Genomic DNA, 23158 nt, shown 5'->3' with positions numbered 1-23158 from the left:
GTGGGAGAGCTCAGAACCTGCAGAGAGCCCTTACAAGCTCAGCTGGGAAAGCATCCTATTGAATAATGTGAAATAAATACCAAATGTATTTACTAAAGTAAAATACATAAGAAATGTCACTATTAGAACTGGTAGGAATGTATCTTTAAGGAGAAAAATTGACTATTTAGGAGAAGGGAATTTCTGCAGTTTAAACCAAAATGTTTTTTTCCTTCATTTTCTTCTTCCCTTCTCCCACACTTCTAGTGATAAATAAGAAAAAAGGGTGAGGGTTTTGAAGGAAAAGGCAAAGATCTGAAAAAAAAGAATCTTTTTAATAAAAAAAATGAATATATGGAAAATCACATCTATCCAGAATATGTAGCATGAAAACTACCTGGAAAGCAGGTTTAGGTTTGGAGAGCAAATTTAGGTTAGACATCAGAAAGAACTTATTTATGGTAAGGGTTGCCAAAATCTGGAATGGGCTTCCAAGGAAGGTAGTGCTCTCCCCTACCTTGGGGGTCTTTAAGAGTAGGCTAGACATGCACCTGATTGGGGTCATCTGACCCCAGCTCTTTTTCCTGCCCAGGGCAGGGGGTTGGACTCCATGATCTGCTAAGGTACCTTCTGACCCAAACATCTATGAATCTACCTAGATGGCTTATTTCCCCCAATCTTCCTTTCCCTCCATGTATTCCAACCAGCTTAAATTGTTGCTTAGCCCAAAAAATATATTCTACTTCCTGTATGGTAATGACAGATTTTTATCTTTATGGATACTATGAAAGGTAAACAATGACAAAAAGCAAAGAAAGATTTATTATTCAAATTGAACAGTTCCAACTGAGAATACTGAAGCAGTAAGTCATTTTCTTCATCTTGAGTTCGATGGAATTAGTTCTTGTTTGTGGTAATGTAAATGAAAGGAAAATCAAGCTGTTAGTATTGAAATAACAGTTAAATGCAGGAATGAAGAATGGGTCAAATCTTAAAGGCTTGCCCTTCCACAGTGTTTTTTTCCCCAGGTATCTAAAACAGTGTGGCAATTTCTTTTGCTTTTTTTCTGTGTCCTCTTATTTTCTTTCCAAGAGACAAAAATGTATATTACATTAAAATGATACTATGCTCTTTTGTTTGTATCATGTACTATTCGTCACAAGAGAATCTATTGTTAGCATACATGTTTTTAATCTGTTTTTTGTGAAAATATGAGGAAAAAACACCATTATGATGAAACCTGGAGAACACTTGGCCAAAAAGTTTAAATGAAGCCAAGCAGATCTTCTTTCTTTGACAGTCTTAAGGAGATTTTGTCTTGGCATTAGCGAGATTTACTGCTACCTGAAAATAGGTTGATAATACTGTGGAGAAATGCAGGGCTGTGGAAACCACAGCTTGGAGAGAAGCCTTCAATACATTTCTGGTCTGACATTTCTATGATTTTGTAACTTCATGCATGAAAAAAATCATTTGGTAAAAATAACAAAAGGTTATAAAGAAAGCTAAATTTGTGGTGGAACTGGAATGCGGTTGTTTTTGCTTCCTGAATTTCATATCAAGATATATCAAGCTCTGAGCAAAAAAAACTTCCTGTATATAGCCAGTTCTTCACTTCTGAGTAGGAGTAAAAGAGAAATTATGAATTCTTTCTAGGGGCTAACAAACCTGTTGTTTTCAAGAGTGATGTATTAAAGAAATCCCCTCAGGGTGCTAATTGCTTTTCCTTGTTACTTGAAGGCACAGTAAGCAAATTACATTTTTGGACTTCTCCCTACATAGTATTGCTAACTCAGGGCCTTCATTTCTGGTCCCTCCACATAAATGATGAACAACTGTTCAGCTGCTGTCAGCAATGCTGCCTGCCTGCAATGGGAATGAGCATGGCCTGTTGTGTAGCCACAAACTTGCTGTGTGACTCTGCACAAGCCACTTAACCTCTGTGACTCTTGGGACCCTGGCCAACATTATACTTAAGATATGGTTAACTATTTAATCACATCTTAAGTAATTATCCAGCCATAGATTCAGTCAATTTATGGAAATTTATGATAAAATGGAATAAGCCACAAAGCCATTACACAACATTTATGTAATGACTTTGTGGATGGTTCCTATCATGCCTTAAATTGAAAGTGTGGCTAGCACCAATCAGCTGACCAGCACTCCCAACTTGGGAGTGCACCAGAGGCTGGAAGGTCTGGTCAGCTGACGGGTGCTTCTGGCTGCAGGGGCACACTGGCAAGGGCTCTGATATGCTCTCAGCTACAGGGACACTGGACATCTGGCTTGCTACTTGCTAATGCAAAGGGGCCCCAGGATCATGATCTGATCCCCGCACTAGCAGTAGTGCACAGTTCAGATCTGATCCCCCATTCCAGAATCACACCTCCTGCCACCCATTTGTGGCATAGCAAGATGCACACTTTTTGGAATCACAGATCAGAACCCATTGCGCCTTTAATTGAACATCTAACAGTGACCCTGGTTCACCAATCTTTGAAATCACTGTAATAAAGAGCAATCAGGACTTGTGGTAGAGGTGATGTCTTTTATGAGACCAACTAGATTTTTGCAAAAAATCTAAAGAATTTTCTAAAAATTGAAATTTCTAAATTAAAAAAAATTAAAGAATTTTTTTGCAAAAATCTAGTTGGTCTAATAAAAAATATCACCTCTACCTTAAGTCCTGATTGCTTTCATGTTTATAAAGCACTTTTAGATGCTGAAAAAAGGTGCTAAAGCATTGCAAAGTCTTGTTCATCGTCATTTATCTCTTAAGAATTTTAAATCATTGTTGTCTGCATGTTGTTTCATTGTAAGTGGCCTACAGGAAGATCAAAATTTTCTTTGAGTGGGATGCTTCCTTATGAACACAGAATACTACAGCTCAAAAAGATGTGTGTATTTGTTGTGTGTAGATTCATAGATTGTAGAGTTGGAAGGGACCACAATGGATCATCGTGTCCAACCCCCTGCCCCGGCAGGAAATAGGACTGAGGTCAGATGACCCCAGCCAGGTGACTATCTAGCCTCCTCTTGAAGACCTCCAAGCTAGGTGATAGCACAACCTCTCTTAGAAGCCCATTCCAGATCCTGGCCACCCTTACTGTGAAAAATTTCTTCCTAATATCTAACCTAAGATTGTTACTTCTGAATTATTTTCTGCCATCAGCCCTTACATTTTTTTAATGTTTTGAATGGAATGTTCTTTACATTTATCTCTCCTAATAGTCTAAGAAATCCAGACTCTAGTATTCTATATGCAAGGGAGAGCAGAGTGCATATGAACTTCTGTATAATGCACAGCAATAGCTTTAGCTAGAGCAGTGGTCTCCAGCCTTTTATGGTGAAGATCACTTTTTGTAAGTAAAGGGCACTCCAGGATCTACTGCCCCCAGCACTGCCTCCTGGTCCCCACACTGTCTCCCTGGGCCTGCCCCTGCCCCGCCCCCCCCCCCCCCCACCCCTCTGCTCTCCCCCTACCCTGCATACCATGACAAGCTGCCCAGGCTCTGACCCCACTCACCCAGGCTGGCCCAGGCAGCAGGGGGCAAGGCTCAGCCCAGCCACGTGCGTCCTGCCGCTTCTGATTGTGGAGCCTCTGACAGACTGAGATTGACTGTCAGAGGCTGCACGATTGACCACTGGGTTAGAGTAACAAGTCTCTGTTGATGACTTTAGGCTTCTACTTTTAATATTTACTCCAGAAAAGCTTTTTGTGTTTGCAGCTTGCTGAAATTCTTGGTCCATGTCCCCGTCCATAAAATGGATTAAATAATACTTTCTTACCTCATTAGGGTATTGTGAGGAAAAATACATTCATTGTGAGGTATTTGGATACTGCTCTGAAAGGGTCATAGAAAAGGCTATAACAATAAATTGCTTTGGAAATGTCCGGTTTAATACTCTAGATTGTTTTGTATAATGTGACTGTGGATTATTCCTGGTGAGGGATAATGTATAATGTACAGTTAAGTGGATGTTGTAGTGCAGTGGCTCACACTACCTCAACTAATCTCAATATATTTCAGTACATGAAGCTAGAATGCAGCAGGACAGAACTTGCATATATCACTCAGGAACCAATAGCTGTTGCAGGATGAGTCCGTCTCATAGTGATAATTAGGACATAGTGTTTTGTTCTCTGATAGTACTGAACCGAAGTCCCTCTGTTTCTACAATATTTTAGCCTATGAACTAAACAGTTAATTATTTGTGTATATTTTACACATCTTTCCAACTAATGTCCTGCTGGTATCATTGTCTAATTAAATATTGAGACAGAAGCCTACTGACACAGAAGTGTGCTAACTTCCAAGTTAGCCAGACTGATGTATAGCTTTAATTCTTTATATTCTCTTTTTTTTGTCTATTGCCCACAAAGTATTTTGTTACTGCTGTCCAGGTAGGTAGGTGCCTTTTCAGTCTTCAGCACTCAGTTGAGTACCAAGTTGCTAGTGGTACTGTCTTTTTGGATGAGACATAAAATAAAGGTTCTGACCCATTAATAAATTCCAGGGCACCTTTTCCCACAAGAATCGCAATATTCTGTGTCCTAACACAATTCTTGTATAGGTAATCATCTCTTTTTTTTCTACTGATAAACCATCTGCAGTTTTAGTTGGATGACATAATTCAGTTCCTTCCCTAAATTGTAATGTAAAGTGTTGGTGTGTTCACTCCAACAGTTTCTAGGTTTCAAAAAGGAGGTGCCCATATTTAAATGGTAAGTGAGAGAATTTTTGAGGTTTGTGCTATGATGCTTACATTTGTAAAGTGCTTTGTGGTTTTTGGGGGCAGAAACATTATCAGTGAACTGTTACTATTTTGGGCAGTGCAACTAATGGTATTTCTGTGCTGTGAACATTCTATTTCTGTTTGCCGTAATCAAAACTAGGAAGATCAACCCGATGTCTAGGGGAAAGTGTAATCTTGGAACAGCAATTCTGAGGAAAAGCAAGTAATTCACATAAAATATTGAAACAAGATGTGCATCTCCAAAATAACAGGAAGTAAGGGGAGCATAGTTGTAATTTAAGCTTCTTATGGATATTTCTTTACTAACATGAACTGTTATATTTTCTACAGTATTACCAGATGAGAAGGAGTTTCAGTATGCTGCTAAAACAAACAATTTGGAAATCATGGAGAAGTTAGTTAAGAAGAAGGTTAATATTAATGCTGTAAATATTGTGAGTACAAAGTACTGTTTGACAGACTGATGATAAAAAATACAGCTTGTGTTTGGTGGTTAAGTGAAATCTCAAAAACACTAGTGTATGTGCTTTTAGCATGATAAGCCTAAGCATTACCTTCTAGAAAAGTATTTGAATAAGCTGTCAGATAGAGCACCTCCAAACTCAGCGAGTGCAAGGAGCTTAATAACTCTAGGTCTAGGCCTTTGAATTTGTAGTGTTAAAAGTCTATGCTTAGGACTGGGAGCCAGGGTTTGAATTACGCTGACTCTTGCGGGGGGAAGGGGGAGAGGGGAGGGGGGGAGTGGTTGGCGGTAGTGGTAGCCAGAAGCAGCCACTGCTGCCACTGCCTGAGCTGCTTAGAAAGGCACAGGACGGGCTGGGGGATCTCATCTCTTATGGTGAGGCTTATGGGGGACTCTTGTCTCCTATCAGGGGGCTCTCATCTCTTATGGGGAGCCTTCCTCATTTCGAACCCTGCTGGGATCCCAAAGCTGCTGAATTACATTCTCTGCCCTGATACTGATGTTGTGGCCTTGTGCAATTATCTTAATTTCTCAGTCCCAATTTTTCCCTCTGTATAATATGTAACCTCACATTTTTTAGAGTTAATTGATACAGGTACCATCCTTTATGGATTAAAATTGCAAGTAATGCACCATTCAGTGTACACTGAAACACAACTGTACTTTACTGGAAACTTTTGACTGATGAGTGAAGTCAGAATTCAGGCCTGGTGAATGTAAATGGAATTCCACTGATGTCCTTTAGACCATTGGTCTAAATTTGATCTAGGATATTTTATGTAATGTGTTGTAGAGTTTAAAGATGAATACTAGCCCAGGACATCTCCTTTTAACAATGTGTGGGCCTTTGTCCCTTTCCAATGGCTGGTCTACTGCATTTCATTTCCCTTTGACAACCCATCCAGGGGTTGAATGTTCTAATACTACTTGTCCCAAATTATTGAGTTTTTTCTTTGGCTCATATATGTTCTATGTTGCGGGTGGGAGGAAGCAGGCTGTTTTGTATGTTTTCTGTGGACATAAAAAACAACCTGCATGCGGAATCCTAAATCCTTTTTAAAAGAAAGATAAAGGATCCTTGTAATTACATTCTCTCGAACAAGAATATTTTCCCATCAGTATATGTTGCTTGCTTCTTAGGCACAGATAGTGGAATTCAAGGATTTAGAAAATAGTTGCTGCCTCCATATTACTTTACTGGACTCAAGGGATTAAAGCAATACTATCCCATTTCAGAAATATGCTGTCCAACTCTCTGATCCAAAATAGATTTCAGCCTGGTCTACAATAGGAGAACTATGCCAGAGTAGATATACTGTAGTGCAGAAGTAGGCAACGTTTTTGGCCGGAGTGCTGAAACCCCCCACAATGCCCACCTTGGAAGGTGCTGGAGTGTTGGCATGGCAGAAAAACAAAATGAGGACAGGGGATACATGGCAGAATGCCCTTTGTGTGCCCCTTGCCCCTCAGCCCTGCTGCCCCTTGCCCCCCAGCCCTGCTCATGACCCTTGCCCCACACCCAAAGCCCTTGTCCCCCCCTCCCACCCAAAGCCCTTGCCCCCCAGCCCTTTTGCCCCTTGCACCCCACCCAAAGCCCCTGCCGCAGAGCAGCAGGGAGCTGGGAACAGGCAGCTTTCTGCACCCTCCGCTGTGCCATGCTGCGCCGGGTTCCAACGCTGCTTTGCAGAAGCGGCGAGGGCAGCACAGCGGGGAGCATTGCTGGTATGTGCTGCCTCCCCAGAGCCTGGGGCCAGGAGGCAGCTGGGGCCGGGGCCGGGGTGGAGAGGCAGCAGATGTTTGCAACTGGCCCAGGTTCTGGGTAGCTGCTGATAGCCACAGAGCCCGGACTGCTTGCAGCCGGGCTTCCATGGGAGCAGCCCAGGCTCCGTGGCTATTAGCATCTCCCTAGAGCTGGGGCTGGTTGCAGCAGGGAGGCTACAAACAGCTGCTGCCCTCCTAGCCCGGCCCTGGCTGTCTCCCGGCCCCAGGCTCCAGGAAGTCAGCAGGTGCCGGCACTGCGCCCGTTGGGGCTGGGGGCAGGGAGGCAGCAGCTGTTTGTAGCCTCCAGGCTACAGCCGGCCCTGGCCCCAGCTCTGGGCAGCTGCTGATAGCCATGGAGCCCAGCAGGGCTTGCAGCATTCCAGCTGCCTGCTGGGAGCAGCCCCGGCTCCCAGCTGGCAGCAGCTACCCAGAGCTGGGGCCAGCTACACTCGGGAGGCTGCAAACAGCTGCTGCCTCCCTGGCACCAATGCGTGCCAAGGAAAATGGCCTTGCGTGCCATGCTCGGCACATGTGCCGGGGGTTGCCGACCCCTGCTGTAATGTATAGGCAATGTGCACTTACCTTAAATTGGCAAAACTGGCAGAGTTTATTCAAGCCTTTCTGTACTTCCCTCTCCAGGCAAAATGAACTGCATTGGAAGGAAGGCCACTTTGCTTCTGTAACTTAATCTATACAAGTAACTTTTTCTGGCCCAGCTGTCACATGTTCTGTCTCATTATATACCTGGCTGACCTGGCCTTACTTCTGGGAGTAGACCCATTGAACTCACTAAGCACTTGTCTACACAAGAGAAACTCAGGAAGATTAATCTAAATTAACTTTTTTAATAGACTAGGTAGTCTTGAACTGAATTAAATTCTGGTGTAGAGACTCTTATTCAGAATTAAAATGTCTTTAATGTGGTTTAGCTCAATACAAGCTCATTACATTAAAACAAATTAAGGCCACCTATGAAATTTTCCATACTGGGTTAAAATGCAGGTTAATCAGTCCACTTGAAATTCGCATTGTTTGCTAATTTGGATTAACTTTTATTTAGGACCTATACCTAGGCGTACACTGAGACTGTTTACATGTGTAAAATTGCTCACTTTTTACTTTTTGGGTGGAAGCCTTGTTTTGCATAGATAATATATTATACTGAAGAGGTGACTAATCCTGAGAAAGATAGTTCCAGTCATGCGTTGCATAGATACAATCAAAAGCAAACGTTCAGCAATCAGGACATTGTCAAGAAATGAATCTAATCCCAGAAGCTGAGTCCTTGCTTTTTTAAATCAAACCATAAAATGGACATTGTGGAAATGAATGTTTGTTGTATTAATGCCTCCCCTAAGGAATGTGTGATTATTTAATTTCTGTTTGCCTCCTCAGCTGGTTTTACTGAAAGGCTTATCATTGGCATATAAATACCTAAAGAGTTCTGGTTTCACCACATCATTCAATGGTGTTTTTTAAGTTAAGCAGGAGAAAACAAATGCATAAAATTGCAAATTTTGGCTATTGGCAAGGAGAGACTTACAGAGGATTACATAATAGTAAGCTGTGATCAGGGTCTTCAGAAGCCCTGACTGTCTGTCTAATGAAAAGAACTATATTTCATACCCACCAACTCAGGTTGTGCTTATTTCAGATGAAACGCACAGCACTCCACTTCGCTGTTGCAGGAAGTCATTTTTCCACCGTGGATTTTCTCCTCCATCACAAAGCCAGAGTTGATATAGCAGATAAGGTAAACAAACTTGTTTTTCACAAAACAGGTCTATGTTGGTTAATGTACAGTATACCATTTAAGAATGGCCTGGTGGAAAAGTACTGGCAGATGTGGAGAAAATGGATCTTCCTTCTTCCCTCTATTTTACAAGGTATTAGCTGTCATTTAATTTGTAAGAACCTGCCTTTTCTCTGCCTCATTTTAGACAGGCAGAGTCAAATTAAAAAGGTGGACAGTTGGCTGCAGTCTTAAGCCAGGTCAATACAAGGCAAATTTACTAGGCCAGGCAGTAGTGCCCTTCAAACCTATTACTCCCTGACCTTGAAGCAGTGTAGTTGCATACATGTGACACTGAGCAGGGCAAGCTGGTAATATTACTCACCAGTGCTAATTAGCTGCACTACTTCCAGTTTAGGAAGCAGCCCAGGTGAGGCAATACAATATGTCTGAGGATGCCCATAATTGCAACACTGCTGCTGTTGGTGTGCATGTGTTCATCTAAGTCTAATGGTGACTTCCAGCTGCCATCCCCCCACAATCCTGGGGAGCTGTGAATGAATCTGGCATCCTATATGAATAGAAACAGCCTTCAAGTGCTCTATATTAGAGCAACTACACCAAGCAAGCTGTTGGCTAGGAAAGTTTGTCTCTCTGAACCTGTGAGTTTCAATGAGCGTCTTTATATGTGCTCCAGGGTGGAAGGGAGTGCTTTAATTAAACCAGCTCCTAGAACCACTCTAATTACAGTGCCCGCAATGTAAAGGTATATTCGGCATCCTGTGCTTCAAAATAGCAGTAGCGGTGCTTTAACCAAACTTCCTCAACAAGCTTTAGTTAAGGTGCCCCCGCCCCCATTTTGAAGCACAGGGACACTGAATACATGTGATGTGGAAGCTGCCGGTGCATGATAATTAGCACATTCTAGCAGAATCGATTAATCAAGTCTGTTCTGAAGTGGTAATTAGCAAGCATTGGAGCAGACATCCAGCACGTGTGTAGGTGCCCCAAGATGTTACCTTGTCCTGCCTTCTGCATGTCCCAGACGAATGTCCTAACCAGTTGTCCGGTCTGCTGTCTGTTGCTTTAGCCAAAACATTCACCTTGGATCTGTGAAACCTTCAACAAACTGATATTTTCTATGGAAAGTGAAAAAAATGTTTAGTTGAAAATCTTCTAATCAACTTGAGTTATACTGTAAAAGATATAGGAGAAAGTATATGAGGGCTGTTCAAAAAGTATTGAGACTGATGCTATAAGGAAACAAAATATTTTTTTTACAGGGGTTTCAGCTTAATCTCCTTCAAAGTATGATCTTTCTGCAGCCACACACTTCTCTCAATGTTTCTGCCATTGTTGGAAGCCCCTTTGATAAGCAACTTGTGGAATAGTTAAAAGCTGCTCAGCCTAATTTTGTTTCATGGTTTCCACATCACAAAATCTTCTTCCTTTCAAGGTTTTCTTTAGTTGAGAGAAGACAAAAATGTTGCATGGGGCCATATCATGTGAATATGGAGGATGCAGCACTTGTGGGATACAGTGTTTGGCTAAAATTTGGCTAAAAATTGCTTCGCAAGCTGTGCTGAGTGGGCAGGTACATTTTTGTGGTGAAGCATCCAAGAGTCGGACACCCACTTTTCTGGTGGTTTTTCTGGTTGTTTTATTCCCAAATCACCGGTTAGAATTGAATGACATGAACCAACAAAAATTCCAACTTCTTCTGCTATCTCTTGGACAGTCAATCACCTATCATTTCAAATCAAACTGTGAACCGCTGCCACATTTTCATCATTTCATAATGTTGAAGGGTGTCTGGAACACTCATCACTTTCGACCGATGATCGTCCTTCCTTAAACAGATGATACCATTCAAAAACTCTTCCATGGCTCATAGTGTCATCACCAAATGCTATTTAAAGTATTTCAAATGTTTCATTTGCCGTTTTACCAATTTCCATGCAAAATTTAATGTACACACGTTGTTCTGGATGCTCTGACATAACAAAAGGGGACGCACGACACAAACAATCTTACTTCAACTGCTGGCCACAGAAAACTGTGGAAACACCATAAGCAGCAAACCTGTCTAGAGGAGTCCCAACATGCCCAGACCATGTTCAGCAAAGCCATGCCCTCTACCTAATACTTTGTACTACAAATACATGTTTAGTCTCAATACTTTTTTTAACAGACTTTGTACATTAGATTAGGGCTCTCCCTGGGGGAGAGGGGGAGCCGAATTGGGGCGACTGCCCCGGGCCCCGCGCTTTGGGGCCCCTGTGGAGCTGGACCAGCTTCGCATCCAGCTCCTCCCCCTCCCCCACCGTTGCCGTGTCCAGGCTCCACACAGGCTGATTTGTCCCGGGCCCCTCACCCTGCTACGGTCGTCTCTGCATCAGATAACTCTGTGTGGTAAGATGGCTTCTGAAAAAAAAAGTATGAATAATTAGGTTTTGTATTTTTTTAAACACAACCTACATTAATGACGTTGTTTTTCTTTCCTCCCTGCATTTGGAATTTATTATTCTGAGGACCTTAAGAGAGAAGAGGGGTTTAGCTTTCTCAAAACCTTCAGTTTGAGATATTTTGTAAAGTACCTAGGAATAATTATATCCTTTCTAAATATTTATTTTCCATGGAAAACTTCTCATGCTTTTGTTCTTTCACAAAAAAGAACTTACATTGAGAAATCCTGACTATGTTTTTTGTTGTGAGCTGGGGAGGACAAATAATTATCTGTAAAATTTAAGATTACTTCATTGTGTGATCCATTTCTCCTACATGTGGTATCCATAGGTTTCTAAAATGCCAAAGCAAGGTGTGTTCTAAATGTAAGGTAATGCAGAGCACTTGACTATGAAGTCAGTGTTGAGTCCCAAAGAGGGAAAGGAAGTTGCCTTGTGAGTAGGCTTATACATTAAATTGTGCAAATGTTGGCTGTCTGTTGCAAATGGAAATCCAAATTGAAGCAGCAAAAGGAAAAATGAGGTGACTGGTTTGATCAGGAAAATGTGCCAAGACACTAGTCTTAACTTTTATAGCCACGTTTCTTCCACCTGGGTATTTTATTACGGTTGCATATGTTTTCTGGCAAGCATTTGCAATAAAACTACTCTTTATTCTGTAGAATATTCTGTTCCATTGGCCGTCAACTTCAGTAGATACAGAATTGGGCATTTGGGGTGCATCTACAAATCACCCTACATTGCCGTAGCAATGTCCTACATTGCTGTATGGCGTGCCATGGCAACATAGCGATCACACGAGTCTACACATGATTGGCGGCTACTTCACCATAGTGGCGTGCTCCCCCATTTTAGCGCACCGCTATAGTGAAGTAGTGGCAAAATTTAACCATGCACTTACTGTGTACATGTTGCATGCAGTACAGATGGTTACTGTGCTGTGCTTTAATACTTCCAAAAGAAAATACTAAAGTACAGTGATGTGTAGACACACCCTGACAGTACTAGATTAAATGTGTATGTGTAGTCTGAAAAGTGAATTTATCTCAATTAACCTTAGCCAATAGAGGCATTTGAAGCAGCTATATTATAAGTAAAGCTGTGTTTTAAAAACAGCAACCTGAAGTGAATGTAAGACCAGTACAGTCTTTGATGTACTAGGGTAATTCTTTTCTGCTTAAGCAAGCAGCAGGTTATCCCACTGTAAACCAGTTGTGACTTCTGAGAGGTCTTTAAGGATAGTTTCACATGCAGTGTTTTACAATATTCTAGTATTCAAGTAAAAAAGGCATGAAGAATTGCTGTAAAGTCCACAACCAAGATAGATGCTGTATGTGAGATGACAGAGGCATTCAAACAACTCAAGTTCTTTGGCACTCCAGGGTAAGAGAAGATGCAGAGGTGTACCCCTAAATTGCATACTGCTTTGTTTGGTAGGGAGGCATATAAATTGAATAAATAAATAAGTATTTTCACAAAAGCCTAGGTAAATCCCACTCAGTCAAGGAGGCAATCACCATGGCTACCATACCCACTAGGTGACTTCTCCTAATCTGCCAGTACCATTTCCATTCTGTTTAGACTGAGTTTGGGCCAGTGTGTTTTCATTTACAGGTTCACAAAAGTTTAGGGCTGGAAGGGACCTCATGAGATCATCAGGTCCAGCCCTCCCTGCTCTGGGCAGGAAAGACTGCTGGGGTCAAGTAACCTCAGAAAGGTGTGCGTCCAGTCTCTTTTTGAAGATCTCCAGTGTAGTTGCCTGCACCACCCCCACTGGGAGTCTATTCCAGAGTCTGGTAACATGAACTGTGAAGAAGTTTTTTCGTATATCTAGTCTGAAACCTTCTTCTAGGAGTTTATGACTGTTGCTCCTGGTTTTCCCCTGGGGCACTTGGATGAATAGTTGTTTGCTTAGCCCCTGATGCTTACCCTTGATATATTTGTAAGCTGCCACTAAATCCCCCCCAAAGTCCTATCTTTTCTAGGCTGAACAGTCCCATATCTGTCAGCCTTTCCTTGCATGGCTTGCTCTTCAGTCCTATTTGAGTCCCTTTATGGGCCAGCTACTGGAAAAATGCATATAATATGTCATTTGGAAACATATTCAATGTTCAAAAGGAAGAACATTGTGTCATTTGCATGCTGATGTCTGTCTGCATATCACAAACTCTCCCCTTCCCTTAATTGATTCATATACCTTATAGGTGAAGTGAGATGGAACAGGATCTTGACAAGCCTTTAGCATGGCTGAGTAGTTACCCTACACCAACTGTGGAGGTCTTTCTGAAAAGTAGATATAAAATCATAGGACCAAGCCTGTTTACCACAGCCAGGGTTTGCAACTGAATCAACTTTTTTATATCTTGTGCATGTCAGGTTGTGTTGCAGCTCTAAATTTGCCTTGGGATAAAATACTTTTATATAGAAGCAAGGAACTATAGAGTTGTATTTTCGAAACTTAATTGTCCTCTCCAATAATATCAATATTTAAGTAAATTTTGTAATGTTGTAAGCAAAATGTTTACACTTATTTAGCTATATTATTATGTGCTTTTGTCTGACAAGCTGCAAACCATCTGCATGGTTAATATGGAATAGTCTAAAATGAATAACTGTATTGTATAATGCTTACAGAATGATTTTATAAGCAGTGGACAATTGTCTTTGAACAATAATCCTCTGTAAAAGTGACTCAGAAAGGGCCTTTAGGAAGTTTGCTGTTGAGTCAAGCATTGTGTAATTTTAATCGGTATGAATTCCAAGTCTGTATCATCTGTGTTTGAGTAAATTGTTTCTGAGCAACATTAAAATATCCTCTGTGATAAATTATTTTTAGTTGCTGCTTTCTAGCTTTTTAAATATATTTTGAGTAGTAAAGAAATTGAGGACAAATTTCATGGAACCATCTAGAGGTGCACCAATATATCAGTTGCATTTGGGATTGGCACCAATAAAAGGGAAAATGACATTATTGGCTATTGGCTTTTTGGCTATTGTAGCTTATAATGCTTACTGATAATTATGCCTTCTGGCCAGGGCCCTGGACACCTGGGTTCCCTCTCTCCTGCAGGGCTGGGGCCCCTGCATGCCTGGGCTCCCTCGGAAAATGGCAGATTTCCCCTTGCAGGCGGGCGTCATTCTAGCCTGCAAGGGGCCCTGCTTGAGGCTGCTGGGAGTGAGACCCAGGGGGCACCGCATGCATGTGTGTGGCTGCATGCACGCATATGGCCAGGAATGCAGCCGGGCAGCATGGTTCTCTGCTCTGCTGCCTTTTCCTCAGAAGCCCTGCGCTGGCCACGTGCTCCCTTCCTGCCTGGCAGAAGTGGGGGCAGCAAGTTGTGTCCACCGCTGCCAGGCTCCTGGGGCAGGCTCCTGAGTGCGAGGCTCCTGGGGCAAAGGCAGCAGAGTGGAGAGTCCTGAGCCTCTGCAAGCAGCCTGCTTCTCCCCTCACCCTGTTCGGCTCTGCTCCACTTAAAAGCATCCCTACACTTAAAAATGGTGGCAGTGGCACTTGAACTAAAGCTCATTCAACAAGCTTTAGTTCAAGTGCACCCGCTTCCATTTTTAAGCACCGGGACACTGATACATGTGATGTAGGAGGCTGCTAATGTGCACCAAAAAAAAGTTGATTTATGTCAGTGCTTTAAAATGCCATGCATTTCAAAGTAAATTGGTTATCAGATTGATATCAGCTGATAAGGTTTGTTAATAATCAGCTATCAGTATTGGCCAAGAAAATCTTTATCGGTGCACCCCTAGAACCACCTATTAGGAGCATTTTAAGACTGGATTTCCAAAGGTGTGCATTGTTGGTCTTATTAAACATGCCTCTGAACATCTTGCTCTAATTATATTAGGTTTTCAAGGACTAGCTTTTAATTAGTAAATGTTGTTAATCATGTAATTTTCTTCTACCTGAAAATACATGCAAACACTTTTTCCATCATGAGGAATTTACACAGAGAATTTAAAATGATGTCTCTTGCAAACAATAATAATATTTTTTATTAAAGTCTATGACTAATTGCACTTGCGTTAGTGTGGAGCAAAACTGTAAGTTATTACAAATGACTTGTTTTTTAATCGAGTTTTCTTTTTTCCCTATGTGTTTAAAAAGGTCTTTGATGCAGACTTAGGAGTCACAAACTCAAACAAGTTCAAAATCAGCTGCCTATCCCCTTTCTTTAAATCTATGCACTGAGTGATGTCTGTTCCACATGTACTTGTTGCTGTGCTGCTGTTTAATATTTATATTGCAGGACCACTCTGAATCTGCAGTCACAATTAAAGTCCTATTATGCTGACTCCTGGATAAACTCATGAAGATCATAGAATCATAGAACATTAGGGCTGGAAGGGATGTCAGGAGGTCATCTAGTCCAACCCCCTGCTCAAAGTAGGACCATCGCCAACTAGATTGTTGCAGCCAGAGCTTTGTCAAGCTGGGCGTTAAAAACCTCCAAAGATGGAGATTCTTCCACCTTTCTAGGTAGCCTTTTCCAGTGCTTCACCACTCTCCCAGTGAGACGGTTTATCCTAATATTCAACCTAAACCTCCCTTGCTGCAACTTGAGACCATTGCTCCTTGTTCTGTTACCTGCCACCACTGAGAACAGTCTAGCTCCATCCTCTTTCAAACCACCCTTCAGGTAGTTAAAGGCTGATATCAAATACTCTCTGGTCATGTCAACAAGAGCATGGACGTTTGTTTCCCAAGGGACAAGAAGTAGCAGCACACCTTGTGCCTGGGGAATGCTTGTGCCACACAACCCCTGCATGCAACAGGTTACCTTGGATGGGGTAGGGGAGGCTGGGACCAGCAACTGTGCTGGCCCCAGCACCCTTACCTGGGTTCCTGGCAGCTGGGGAAGCTGCAGCCATAGCAATCCTGCCACTTGGTGTGTGGCCAGCAGCCAGAGCATAGCTCTGGCTGGCCAGGCTCCAGTTTTGGGTGGCATGCACTGCCCCCATGTGCACCGTCCTGCTTTTTTTTCCACAAGTTTTTTTTTACCCTGGGATCTCCCAGGATCAACCCTCCTACCCCGTGCTGCTTCCTTGCAGCACAAAGAACACCTGAATGTGCTACATACCACACGGCCATGCTTGTCTGGATGCAGCCTATCAGTCTTCTTTTCTGTAGACAAAATAAACCCAATTCCTTCAGCCTTTCCTCAGAAGTCATATGCCCCAGATCCCAAACATTTTTGTTGCCTTCCACTGGACTCTCTCCAACTTGTCCACATCCTTTCTATAGTGGTGGGCCCAAAACTGAACACAGTACTCCAGATATGGCCTCACTAGTGCAGAATAATGACTTCCCTTGATCTGCTGGCAACTCTCCACTAATGCGGCCCAGTATGCTGTTAGCTTTCTTGGCAACAAGAGCACAGTGCTGACTCATATCCATTTTACTGTCCACTGTAACCCCCAGGTCCTTTTCTGCAGAGCTGCTGCTTAGCCAGCCAGTCCCCAGCCTGTAGTGGTGCATGGGATTGTTCTGTCCTAAGTGCAGGACTTTGCACTTGTCCTTATTGAACTTCATGAGATTTCTTTTGGCCCAATCCTTCTCCTGGTCACTCTGAACCCTAGCCCTACTTTCCAGCATATCTACTACACCCCAGAGCTTGGTGTCATTTGCAAACTTGCTGAGGGTGCAAGCTATCCTATCTTCCAGATTGTTAATGAAGATACTGAACAATACTGACCCCAGGACAGACCACAGGGGCAACCCATTTGATAATGGCTGATAACTAGACATTGACCCATTAATGACTACCCATTGGGCCTGACAATCCAGCCAGCTTTCTATTCACCTTACAATCCATTCATCCAACCCACACTTCCTGAGTTTGCTTGCAAGAATGTTGTGGGAGACAGTACCAAAAGCCTTGCTAATGTCAGTATATTTCGTCCACTGCTTTCTCCACATCCACAGAGCCAGTTGTCTCATCATAGAAGGCAATCAGGTTGGTCAGGCATGACTTGCCCTTGGTCAGTCCATGCTGACTATTCCTAATTGCCTTCTCCTCCAAGTGTTTAGAAGTGGATTCTTTGAGGACCTGCTCCATGATTTTTCCAGGGACTGAGGTGAGGCTGACCGGTTTGTAGTTCCCTGGATCTTCCTTCTTCTCTTTCTTAAAGATGGACACTATATTTGCCCTTTTCCAGTTATCTGGGGCTTCCCCTGATTGCCATGAGTTTTCAAAAGTAATGGCCAGCGACTTGTACATGTCCAGCTTTTCTAAATAGTCTCCAATCTGTTTTTTCAGCACTGTTGGCTGCTCACCTTCTCCCCAAACTGTGCTGCCTGGTGCAGCAGTCTGGGAGACTTGCATATGAAGAAGGCATTGAGTATTTCAGCCTTTTCCTCATCATCTGTCACTAGGTTGCCTCCCCCATTCAGTAAGGGACCCACACTTTCCCTGACTTTCCTCTTGTTGCTAACATACTTGGAGAAACCCTTCTTGCTACCCTTCATGTTCCTTGCTAGCTGCAACTCCAGTTGCGCTTTGGCCTTCCTGACTTTACCCCTGCATGCCCGAGCAATATTCTTATACTCCTCCCAAATTGTTTGTCCAAGCTTCCACTTCTTGTAAGCTTCCTTTTTGTGGTTAAGCTCACCAAAGAGTTCACCGCTAAGCGAAGCTGGTTGCTTGCCACACTTGCTATTCTTCCTGCACATCAGGATACTTTGTTTCTGCACCCTCAGTAAGGCTTCTTTCAAATACAGCCAGCTCTCCTGGACACCTCTTCCCCTCAGACTGGCCTCCCAGGGGATCCTGCCCATCAGTTTCCTGAGGGAGTCGAAGTCTGCTTTTCTGAAGTCCAGAGTCCTTACTCTGATGCTCTCTTTCCTTCCTTTCCTCAGGATCCTGAACTCAGTCATCTCGTGGTCACTGCTGCCCAAGTTGCCATCCACTGCCACATCCCCCAGCAATTCTTCCTTGTTCGTGAGCAGCAGGTTCAAGAAGAGCGTGGCCCATAGTTGGTCTCTCCAACATTCATACTAGGAAGTTGTCTCCAATGCTCTCCAAAAGTTTCCTAGATTGCCTGTTTCACTGCTGTATTGCCCTCCCAGCAGATGCCAGGGTGATTGAAGTCCCCCATGAGAACCACGGCCTGTATTTTGGTAACTTCTTCCACTTGTCTGAGGGAAGTCTTATCTACCTCAACATCCTGGTCTGGTGGTCTATATCAGACACCCACCACATCACCATTGTTACTCTCCTCTCTAACCTTAACACAGAGACTTTCAACAGGTCCATCTCCAGTTTCATACTGGAGTTCTCAACCATCATACAGCTCTTTTACATAAAGTGCAACTCCTCTTCCTCTTCGCCCCTGCCTGTCCTTCCTGAACAGTTTGTACCCATCCATGACAGTGCTCCAGTCATGCAAGCTATCCCACAAAGTCTCTGTTATTTCAATCATGTCACAGTTCCTTGACTGTGCAAGGCTTTCCAATTCTTCCTGCAGGCTCCTCACACTGTCTCTGCATCGTGTTTTAGACCTTGGGGGAAGGTGTGCATTGCAGTGAACACATATATACAAAGTGAACAAGTTGGGAGGAAAAATAAAGAGTCCTTTAAATCTTTATCTATACAGATCTGGAAGACTTCAGGGGACATCTGTATCATAGAAGGAAGTGCTGTGCAGAGATAGTCAAACAAGTGGTGCTTGTGTTAGCTCTGGAACCAAAAGCCACCAGTGCAGCATCTAAGCTAATTAGCTCTACATCTTTTAATTAATGAGTCTGAGGGAAGAGGCACAAAAGTGGATAGGGTGCCCTAAGAATTTTACTGGAGACATTGTAAGGGAAGAAACACAGGACAAAGAAAAAAAAAAGAGCCACCATGGTTACCCCATGTATATGTCCACATTTAGCCACCCATCTCTAGTGACAATATTAGCGGGGAAGCCCTAAAACCTGGAGAATAAAATCAGCTCCGTCTCATTCGTCAAAGTTATCATACAAGACATGAATTGTGGCATGTCGGGTATTTTAAATACAATTTATGCCTTTCTTATTTTATTTGCAGCATGGGCTGACAGCAATTCATCTTGCAGCTTGGTCTGGAAACCTAGACATAATGAGAATGTTGGTTAAAGCTGGTGCTGATCAAATGGCTAAGAATCAGGTTTGTCAGTGTCATATTTTAACTAACATTAAACATGTTGTTATGTTGAGAGGAAGTCTAATCAAATCTTAAAAAGCTTACTTTTATTTTCCTTAGGATGGGATGAACGTCCTGCACTTTGCAGCTCAGAACAATAATGTTAAAATAGTGGATTACTTTATCCAGGATCTTCGCCTGAATGAATTAAACAAGCCTGATAAGGTACAGCATGTGCCCAGTTACTTATAGGATTTATGGGTTTGTTACCTTGAGATTGTGAGGTCTGTTTCAATGATGAAGGGTATTAGCTTTTAGTTGGCTATTATATATGGACTTTGGATTTTTAGCAGTGTGAGGGACCTGCATTTTGCTCAAATATCTCCTCTTGACCTGCTGCATTACGATCTCACTTTAGAAGTTTGCCTTGTGAAGTGGCAGTTTCATATCCCCCAAAATAAATATGCTATGCTCCTGCGAGAGGCAAAACACCTCTGAACCCCAATGGCTGTATTTCTCTGACTGTGCAAGTTCTCAGCCGCACAACTTGCATTAGAGTCAGCAAAAGGAACATAGAAGTTTAATCAGGGAAGCAAATCTAATGCTTCAGGCCATAAGCTAACTGACCTGATTAGAAAGAAAATTTCTCTCCAGGGGCAGGTTATTCCATAGTTGTCCATTATGGAGTGTCTTGCATCTTCTTCTGAAGTTTCTAGTACTGGACATTGCATTCAGCCTCTATGACTGCCACAGAGATCTGTAGCTGATGGTATTTTCAGAATTCTGGTCATATGCAATGCTTAATAAAAATAAGTCTTTAGACATCTATAACGTCCTTTATAGAGAACCTCATGCTTTAATGAAATTATCCTTCCTCTGAATATGTCTCCAAAAGAAGTAACAGTTTGGTGCAGTTTCTGTTTCCATTATTACTGTTTTAGACTTTTTGGTCAGGTTATAAATGCTTCTTTGAGGTAATTAATCCAGTTCTCACCCTAAGGAAATTTTCCTTTTCCTGTACAAAGTTAGGCTCCAGATCTTTGTATGTTTATATATATATGCAGCATATGCACATTTTTATCCACAACAATATAGCATATCCTTATTATATATATGCCATGATATTAGTAGCTGGTGAAAGTTCTGCAATATTAATGTCTTTCTTCTGATGACACTGTTCCAGAAAGGTAGAAAACCCTTTCTTCTGGCAGCTGAAAAAGGCCATATTGACATGATAAACAGTTTGAGTTCCCTCAAGATGTTCACCTCTGAAAAGGATCAGGTAAGCTTTTCTTTTCCATATAAATCAAAATATAATGGTGCCTAAAGTTTATAAATGAGCCCAGTGTAGTTACTTGTGTAACTGAAAGACTTACACCTATGGAGACAATAGTATGGTTTATAAGAATAGCCCAAGAGATTAGGTTAGTGATACTGGGTGACCCTTGAAGAACTGTGGAACTCTCAGTGCTTATTATCTGGAAGCTTGTTGATGTCTATTATTAATATAGATGATGTAATCCAAAGCTAATACTAGAAGAGGAAATATGGTTGAGTAGTTAAGCTGCTGACCTAGGAATTGGGAGTCTTGGTTTCATTTCTCTGCTCTGCTGTCAACTTCCTGTGTGACTTTGGGCATGCTGCTTCAGGCCTAGTTTTCAAAGCTTTTGTGACACATAAAGATGCAGACAGACACCTAGTGGTGTTTCTGAACTGCCTGAGCCCTGAGGAAAGTGGGGAAGTGGGAGACCTGGAGGAAGAGCAAGCAGGAGTGGGCAACAGGAGAGGTGTTTTCATACTTGAGAAATCAGGGCAATCAGCAACTTACCTCAGGTGCCTATACACAAATGCATGGAGCCTGGGAAACAAGTAAGAAGAACTATAAGTCCTTGTACAGTCATGGAGCTATGACGTGATCAGAATAACAGACTTGGTGGGATAGCTCGCATGACTGGAGCGCTGTCATGGATGAGTCTAAACTGTTCAAGAATGACAGACAGGGAAGAAGAGTAGGAGTTGCACTTTATGTAAAAGAGCTGTATGATGGTTGAGAATTCCAGTATGAAACTGGAGATAGGCCTGTTGAAAGTCTCTGGGTCATGAACGACTTGTGCCTCCTGAGGCTGGGGGGGCACAGCGACTGCCCACAGGTGGCAGTGGTAGTGGCAGGGGTGTGGTGGCGGTGAGCAGGAACCCGCCCACAGGTGGCTATGGTGACTTCGGCGGCGAGGAAAGGAAGGATGAAGAGCAGCAAAGTAAGGACTCTGGACTTCAAAAAAGCAAACTTTGACTTGCTCAGGGAACTGATGGGCAGGATCCCCTGGGAGGCCAGCCTGAGGAGAAAAAGCGTCCAGGGGAGCTGACTATATTTGAAAGAAGCCTTACTGAGGGTGCAGGAACAAACCATCCCAATGTGTAGGAAGACTAGCAAGTATGGGAGAAGCCCAATTTGGCTTATCAGGAAACTCTTCAGTAAATTAAGTCACAAAAAGGAAGCTAATAAGAAGTGGAAACTTGGACAAATAGAGACAAGTATAAGAGCATTGCTCGGGCACCCAGGGATGAAGTCAGGAAGGCCAAAGCACAACTGGAGTTGCAGCTAGCAAGAGACTTGAAGGGTAACAAGAAGGATTTCTACAAGTATGTTGGTAGCAAGAGGAGGATCAGGGAAAGTGTGGGTTCTTTGCTGAATGGGGGAGACAACCTTGTGACAGAGGATGCAGAAGAGGCTGAAGTGCTCAGTGCCTTCTTCATCTCAATCTTCACAGGTAAGGTTAGTTCCCAGACTATTGCACCTGGCAGCACAGTTTGGGGAGGAGGTGAGCAGCCAACAGTAATGAAAGAACAGGTTAGGAACTCGTTAGAAAAGCTGAACATATACGATTCCATGGGGCCAGATGGGATGCACCCATGGGTGCTGGGAGAGTTGGCTGATGAGGTTGCAGAGTCACTGGCCATCATCTTTGAAAACTTAGGATGATCAGGAGAGGTCTCGGATGATTGGAAAAGGGTAAACATAGTGCCCATATTTAAGAAAAGGAGGATCCAGGCAACTACAGACCAGTCACCTTCACCTCAGTCCCTGGAAAAATCATTGAGCAGATCCTCGGGGAATCCGTTTCTAAGCACTTGGAGGAGGAGGAGAAGGTGGAGGAGAAGAAGGTGATTGGCAACAGTCAGCACGGATTCACCAAGGGCAAGTCATGCCTGACCAACCTGATTGCCTTCTATGACGAGATGACAGGCTCTGTGTATGCGGGGAGACTAGTGAATGTGGTATACCTTGATTTTAGCAAGGCTTTTAATATGGTCTCCCACAACATTCTGGCAGTCAAGCTAAGGAAGTATGGGCTTATGGACTGTAAGATGGATAGAAAACTAGCTAGAGCATCAGGCTTGTAGGGTAGTAATAAATGGCTTGATGTCTAGTTGGCAGCCGGTATCAAGTGGAGTGCCCCAGGAGTCGGTCCTGGGGCTGGTTTTGTTCAGTGGCTTCATAAGCAGCCTGGAAGATGGCATAGAGTACATCGTCAGCAAGTTTGCAGTTGACACCAAGCTGGGGGGAATAGTAGTAGATATGCTAATGTGGCCCAGCCCTGCCCCTGGGGCTGTCAGCAGGGAGGGAGGGGGGAGGAACTGCCAGCTAGGGTTTGCCCAGCCTGAGCTGCAGGACCTCTCTGCCTTGTGACCCCCCCCCGAGCTCAGGCTGATCAAACCCCAGCCAGCAGCTCGCTTCCCCCCTCTCCCTGTCTCCTGACAGCCCTGTGCGGGCCGGGAGCGACCCGAGCCCTTTTCCGTGCTGCACGCAGGCTGTGGCCAGCAGCCCGGGCACGCCGGGTCAGAGAGGGAAGGCCGTCGAGCTGGAATTAGGCACAAACGCGTA

General features: G+C 43.2%; 1 protein-coding gene across 3 annotated transcripts in view; it reads left to right on the top strand.

Moving 5' to 3' along the window:
- Positions 1-4538: 4538 nt before the first annotated feature.
- Positions 4539-23158, top strand: part of ANKDD1B (ankyrin repeat and death domain containing 1B) — a 40899-nt gene continuing 22279 nt past the window's right edge. The window contains exons 1-5 of one of the 3 annotated variants that reach the window (XM_025194689.1): positions 4539-5174; positions 8619-8717; positions 19201-19299; positions 19396-19500; positions 20459-20557. In XM_025194689.1, the coding sequence (XP_025050474.1) occupies positions 5127-5174; positions 8619-8717; positions 19201-19299; positions 19396-19500; positions 20459-20557 (450 nt within the window). In that variant the 5' untranslated portion in view covers positions 4539-5126. The remainder of the gene's footprint in view (positions 5175-8618; positions 8718-19200; positions 19300-19395; positions 19501-20458; positions 20558-23158) is intronic. The other 2 variants (XM_025194688.1, XM_025194687.1) reach the window with 2 other exon arrangements.

This window comes from Alligator sinensis, unplaced genomic scaffold (assembly GCF_000455745.1).
Source record: "Alligator sinensis unplaced genomic scaffold, ASM45574v1 scaffold1792_1, whole genome shotgun sequence".
In the NCBI taxonomy this organism is placed as follows: domain Eukaryota; kingdom Metazoa; phylum Chordata; order Crocodylia; family Alligatoridae; genus Alligator; species Alligator sinensis.
The sequence above is the reverse complement of the archived record's forward strand: the minus strand, read 5'-3'. Positions and strand labels throughout refer to the sequence as shown.